This window comes from Chanodichthys erythropterus, chromosome 13 (assembly GCF_024489055.1).
Source record: "Chanodichthys erythropterus isolate Z2021 chromosome 13, ASM2448905v1, whole genome shotgun sequence".
In the NCBI taxonomy this organism is placed as follows: domain Eukaryota; kingdom Metazoa; phylum Chordata; class Actinopteri; order Cypriniformes; family Xenocyprididae; genus Chanodichthys; species Chanodichthys erythropterus.
In genome coordinates this window covers 42,053,165-42,059,873 of record NC_090233.1, presented here as the reverse complement: position 1 = coordinate 42,059,873, position 6,709 = coordinate 42,053,165, and the positions used below count along the sequence as shown (strand labels likewise).

General features: G+C 37.2%; 1 protein-coding gene across 1 annotated transcript; it reads right to left on the bottom strand.

Moving 5' to 3' along the window:
* Positions 1 to 225: 225 nt before the first annotated feature.
* On the bottom strand, positions 226 to 6,422 carry wdr54 (WD repeat domain 54). Its single transcript, XM_067407672.1, has 10 exons — positions 6,410 to 6,422; positions 5,697 to 5,959; positions 5,472 to 5,534; positions 3,942 to 4,008; positions 3,740 to 3,796; positions 3,493 to 3,620; positions 3,245 to 3,345; positions 1,633 to 1,795; positions 1,344 to 1,418; positions 226 to 1,086 (listed from the first exon to the last, which is right to left on the bottom strand). The coding sequence occupies exons 2-10, from the start codon at positions 5,928 to 5,930 to the stop codon at positions 955 to 957; spliced, it is 1,020 nt and encodes a 339-aa protein (XP_067263773.1). The 5' UTR covers positions 5,931 to 5,959; positions 6,410 to 6,422; the 3' UTR covers positions 226 to 954.
* Between the last annotated feature and the right edge of the window lie 287 nt (positions 6,423 to 6,709).

The following is a 6,709-nucleotide window of genomic DNA, read 5'->3' as shown; positions in this document are numbered from 1 at the left end:
CTTTTTTACTCCTTAAGGTCTGTGATAAGGTTTTATTATTATTATTATTATTTTATGAACCAACATGCTTGAGTTAAATGTTTTAATTATGATATGTTACAAATGTTCAAAATGTTTTAAAAAACATTAAAGATATAAGATCTATTGCCATCTACTGGTACACATTTCTAATTGCAATAAAAGCCACAGTAAATGAGTGAAACATTTTTTTAATAGTTTGCTGAATTGTCACTGACAATTGCTTACAATGAAAATAACAAAGACTAAGACAACGACATACAGTATAAAATATATGCTTTAACATCAAGCTGAAATAACTATCTAGACACAATGTGATTATTTCTAAGGCAATAAGACAAATATAAAGAACATTATAATTCCCTTTGGAAAAAAAGCAGTATTTAATATTTATAATATAACATATTAAATAAAAACTATTTTGATAACTTCCGTTTTCTGAACCACAAATATGATTACTTGTCATCTGATTCAATTGCAGACCCCAAATTTTTCATTGAGGTAAAATAAATTGTTCAGTAACACTTTAGGAAGTACATTTACTAAATAAATTATTTGAGGAGCAAAACACTAACAGAACAACCTCTTCTAACATGTTTATATTGATACTTCTCTACCCAGATTAGAAGGAGATCTATATGTTCTGTTGTTTTACAGTTTACCTCAATATCAGAGCACAAAAGTGTATTTCTGTATTCAGGACAACTGTCAGTCATGTAGACATACTTAACACAGACTCCTGGTGTTCAAGTGGGGCTCTTTAGGCAATTTCAGGTAGTATCTATACAGTTTTAAGAAAACATTCACTCCACCCTGACCCTGCCTATCGTGCACACCAATTTATTCACCAATATTTTGTCAAGACATGACCTTCCTGCTGCAGGTGATCATTCATGACCAATGGGAATGTGTCAGAAGTGCATGATGTATTCCTGACTAGGCTTGTGTGTAGCGGATGATCTCACTCAAGTCATAGCCGGTCACTGCAAATGCGTAGCCGTCCCCATCACAGAACTTGGCTCCGCAGATCTGTGTGTCAGTCACACACTCATTATACATGTGCTCGATCTAGAAAGAGCAGAGAAAAGCGAAGTGTGTTTGAAATCAGCTGAACACGCGTAAAATATATATATATATATATATTTATATATATATATATATATATATATATATATATATATATATATAATATATATATATTATTTAAAATAGAAATAACATTAATATAAATGTATGTACTGTAACTTTTGATCAATTTAATGCATCTTGATGACTAAAAAACTGAAATTTTGAATGACAGTGTATGATTCTGTGAAGGGTTTTACCTCAACACTGTTAGTCTCTGGGGTCAAGCTCAGATGCCACACTCTAACCCAAGAGTCTTCTGCTGCAGAGAGCAGCTTTTTCATTAAACAAGGAAAACAATATCAGTATATAAGAGTTTAACATTTACAGATTACATTTGATTATGAAAACTTCTTAATTAAGCCTATTTGTGCTCAAAACAAATTTAAATAATACAATTACTAGATTTAAAGTGCAGATATGTACTGATCCATTCATTCATTTTAAAACATTTGTACAGTACAGTACTATATACATCTTTTATCTCACCAGGCCAGTGAATGGGGCAATGTCCAATGAGTAAATCCAGCGTGCATGGGCATTAACCTCTGCATGCAGTATACCTGTGACTGCCTCATACAGACGGATCTGTCCCGTCCCATAGCCAGCAATGACTGTGCCCTTCCATAGTTTTACTGAAGAACAACTTGTGCTGAAAGAAGAAGATGCACATTTTAATATATATGTACTATATTATACTTATACAATATACTGATATATAGCCTCTTTCAAGCAGAATACGTTTTTGTGTAAATCATTTTAAAATGGTTCTGATGTAATTTTTCAGATTCATGAAATGGTGTTCCTTTAGGCAAAATGATGACACTGCATTTTGATAACACTTACCATAACAATAATTAATCACAAAAATAGTTTTTAATTGGTTATATGTAAAACTGAGCACCAGCATTTGTCAGCAAGCTTAACACTTATTGAATCACTTTTGTTAAAAATATGGCTAATTATTATTTTGCATCTATGCAATATACTGGAGCCAAACCTAAAAAGGGAGTCCAAAAGATCCCACAGGATTCCTGTACACATAATTCATACGGTTGTTATTCTTGGGCTGGAAGTATGCTAATTAAAAACTAGATGAAAAAAGTTTGTCGAGACAAACTTTAAGTTGGCTTGAAAAAGCCGGTCCAGAAAGTATGAAGCAATTTTAAAAGTTTTCAGTTTGAAAGTTTTAATTTAGTAGTTTAGATAGATAGATGATAGATAGATAGATAGATAGATAGATAGATAGATAGATAGATAGATAGATAGATAGATAGATAGATAGATAGATAGATAGATAGATAGATAGATAGATAGATAGATAGATAGATAGATAGAGAGGTCAGGGTAATCAAGGTGGTTGCTAGGGTTTTGCTATGTGGTTGCTAAAGTACTTGGGGTGGTTACTAAGGTGTTGCTATGCTGTTGCTAAGGTATTCGGGGTCTTTGCTAGGGTGTTGCTATACAGTTGCTAGGGTACTTAGGGTGGTTGCTAAGGTGTTTCTATGAGGTTGCTAGGGTACTCAGGGTGGTTGCTAGGGTGTTACTATGTGGTTGCTAATGTATTCTGGGTGGTTGCTAGGGTGTTGCTATACAGTTGCTAGGGTACTCTGACTGGTTTCTACGATGTTTCCAGGGTGATTTGTGTGGTTGCTAGGTGGTTGCCATGGTGTTCTGGGTGGTTGCTATGTGGTTGCTAGGTTATTCTGGGTGGTTGCTATGAGATAGATAGATTTTTTAGGAAAACCGTAAGTTGGATCAGTTAGAAAAGATATAGCACACTAAGTAAGAACAGTCTGAAGGTTTGAGCCGATTTTGGAGTTTGTAGAGTTAAAGCTCTAGGAGGAGTTAGAGTCAGAAATTTTAGTCTCAGAAGAAAATAGCATAACAGTAAGTTGACTTTTTCAAGCCAACTTAATGAGCTTGTATGCGCTCCCTATTTGTAAATTATTTGAATTCACACTTTGAATTTAACTATCAAATTTCAGGTTTCTGGAGGAGAGTTTTTTGGGAAGCTCTATATATGTTCAAATCATATACTCATATATTTATGAAAATTTCATGAATGAATCCCATTGTCTCTTGTTACTTCCTAACATACTCAAAACCAGGGATCTTGTTGAGCAGTTGAAAATCCTCTCCTGATTTCCACACACAGAGGAGGCCAGAGTCATCAGCGCTAACTAAATCAGCAATGCACTCCTGCAAAAAGAGGCCAGTTTAATATTAAAACATTTGAGCCACCAGTAATTTAAATCAACTGAACCAAACATAACAAATAAAACACATAAAAATAGCATTTGTCGTATGGTTTACAACTATAACATGAAAGTTACTATAAGTTAATACCTGACTGCCTGAGCACTCAGAGGCCATGTCTGTAATGGCCTCTTTGTGTTCCTCCAAAACCTCAGACAGGGTGATGTTACTGCCTTTACTGGGAACGTCAAACACCAGCACTGAGCCAGATGAGACCCCTGTGTGAGGAATGGAAAGGGGCTCTTTTAGTATACATACTAGGGAAATGTATAAATGGCTTGCTCAGAACAGACAGATATTTACTATACATCCACTGCTGACAGATGAAGCCACTTACCTACACAAATGTGTTTTTCCCGCACCGCTGCAATCCCTCGGGCAAACACTGCTTTAGCTGGCAAATTACAACAGATTATTTTAGTTTTATGAGGTACGGAGTTAGTCACAACAAATTTCACATAGTTCTTTCTTCAGGTTAGGTGAAAATAAATGAAAGAAAAAGAATAAACCCATTCACAGAGACAGACATGTGCACTGACCTGTGGGGGTCTCTGGTGTGTCCAGGGCATGCCAATAGACCATAATGGATCCATCTGATTCATACATCTGATGAATAAACAAAAGATTAGTCCACTTTCAAATAAACATTTCCTGATAATTTACTCACCCCCATGTCATCCAAGATGTTCATGTCTTTCTTTCGTCATTCGAAAAGAAATTAAGGTTTTTGATGAACATTCCAGGATTATTCTCCATATAGGGGACTTCAATGGACTCCAAACGGTTGAAGGTCAAAATTACAGTTTCAGTTCAGCTTCAAAGCGTTCAACTTACAGAACGAACACGGCGCCAGTTTCATTTTCTTCCGTAAGTAGAATAGGGAAGGTGTAGGACATACAGCGTAAGCTTTTTGAAGAATGCGGAAAGCAGAAGCACGTACAAGGCGATCATTTATGTTTATAAATCATATACAGTTGTATTTTTTTAGAAAATGACAGATCGTTTTGCTAGATAAGACCCTTATTCCTTGTCTGGGATCGTGTGGAATGCTTTGAAGCTGCACTGAAACTGTAATTTTGACCTTCAACCGTCTGGAGGCCATTGAAGTACATTATAAGGAGAATAATCCTGGAATGTTCTCATCAAAAGCCTTCAATTCTTTTCGACTGAAGAAAGAAAGACATGAACATCTTGGATGGCATGGGGGCCAGTAAATTATCAGGAAAAATTTTTATTTGAAAGTGGACTAATCCTTTTAAGAGCATGGCATAACACTTAAAGGGATAGTTCACCCAAAAATGAAAATTTGATGTTTATCTGCTTACCCCCAGTGCATCCAAGATGTAGGTGAATTTTTTTCTTCAGTCGAACGCAAATTATGATTTTTAACTGCAACCGCTGCCGTCTGTCAGTCAAATAATAGCAGTGATTGGGAACTTCAACTAGAACAGTAAATAAAACTTGCTTAGACAAATCAAAATTAAACCCTGCGGCTCGTGACGACACATTAATGTCCTAAGACACGAAACGATCGGTTTGTGCGAGAAACCGAACATTATTTATATAATTTTTACCTCTAATACACCACTATGTCCAACTTCGTTCAGCTTCCTGTTAGTGAGGTCAAAAAACACGTTGTGATGACGGAAGTGATGTCTCGCCCATATACTTCAATGAGCGCGAGACATCACTTCCGTTGTCAGAGCGCGATCAGACCTCACTAGCCGGAAGCTGAACGCAGTTGGACATAGTGGTGTATTAGAGGTAAAAAATTATATAAATACTGTTTGGTTTCTCGCACAAACCGATCGTTTCGTGTCTTAGGAAATAAATGTGCCATCACGAGCCGCAGGGTTTAATTTGGATTTGTCTATGGAAGTTTTTTCGACTCTTATTGTTCAAGTTCCCAATCACTGCTATTATTTGACTGACAGACGGCAGCGTTTGCATTTAAAAATCATAATTTGCGTTCGACTGAAGAAAAAAAGTCCTCTACATCTTGGATGCCCTGGGGGTAAGCAGATAAACATCAAATTTTCATTTTTGGGTGAACTATCCCTTTAACCCACCTGGATTCCTTTCTGAGAAGTGAGAACAAGAAGATCTCTTGAGGGCAGGACACACCAGGCTGCCTGTCAGAGAAAAACAATGTTTTATGATCTTGAGTTAAATATGAAAACAATCAAAAGTAAACTTACTAATTTGTGGTGTTAAAATAGTGACAGCATTAAAATATCGTAAGCAAAACTGTACCAAAACAAGAAAATGGTACTCAAATGGTACTTTAGTCTTACCTGCATGATAAGTGAGGAGCTGGTGGTCACGTTGCCTTCTTTAGATTGAAGCTGTCGGTGGGAATAGTTCAGCCCGTCCCAGGAGGCGCTGACCATGTTTACCACGTTGGCGTGGACCACCGTGAAATAGGTGAGGCAGCGCGGCGCGATGCGCAGGACGCTCAGGTTGTTGTAGAGCGCGGACGCGCTGCTCTTTATCGGAATGCTTTTCTCTTTGTGGTACATTTTCGACATTAGCTTATTTGGAGTAGGGATGTTTTTTTCTGAAATACGAAGCAGGACTTGGAAATCAGTTCAAACAAAATGGACAATTGTGCGGTAATCCTGAGTTTCTTGAGACAGAGAATGCGGTGCTGTACACACTAAATCGGATTTTAGCGGTATATCCAGACTGGTTTAACGCGGCAAGATATGGACTATAAAATACTTCTTCTTTTCCAGTAACAAAACACTGACATTCAGTTATCTTCAGGCATTATTATTTACCATGTAACCGGGCGTGATGTATACATAATTCTAACAGCTACCAAGTCTGAATGAAGGCAACTGATGGGTTCTCCTGTTAATCCTGTTCTTTTCTGTGCAAATACTGAACAAAATGGCTCCTCGTATGGAAATAACATACGCCGTTCCCATAACATAGACCAGTCAATGTCAGATAAGAGGTATGATGAATATTTTTTTTGTCTAATTGTATTCAGGCAAGGTCTCACCACCATTTCGCGTCTCTTGCAGCCATAGTGACGGAGCAGACATGTGTACGTGTGTAGAACGTCACAATTATCTGCGGTGCGCGGAGTGACGCACGGTTCTCTCTCTCTCTCTCTCTCTCTCTCTCTCTCTCTCTCTCTCTCTCTCTCTCTCTCTCTATCTATCTGTTAAATTTTTTTTTATTTCTTGGGCTTCACTTTCTGACTTTCTCTGTGTCTTGGGATTTTTCCATTGTGCAGATCATGTGCCTACCTAGACAAAACAACAAGTAGTAGTCCTTGGACACACTGACATATGTTCTG

Excerpts from the sequence above, each read along its gene's own strand:
- wdr54 (XM_067407672.1), bottom strand. The coding sequence starts at position 5,930 with ATGTCGAAAATGTACCACAAAGAGAAAAGCATTCCGATAAAGAGCAGC. Across the intron at positions 4,009-5,471 it reads CTTCTCAGAAAGGAATCCAG|ATGTATGAATCAGATGGATC; the intron begins GTGGGTTAAAGG and ends TTTATTCATCAG. Across the intron at positions 3,346-3,492 it reads CTGAGTGCTCAGGCAGTCAG|GAGTGCATTGCTGATTTAGT; the intron begins GTATTAACTTAT and ends CTCTTTTTGCAG.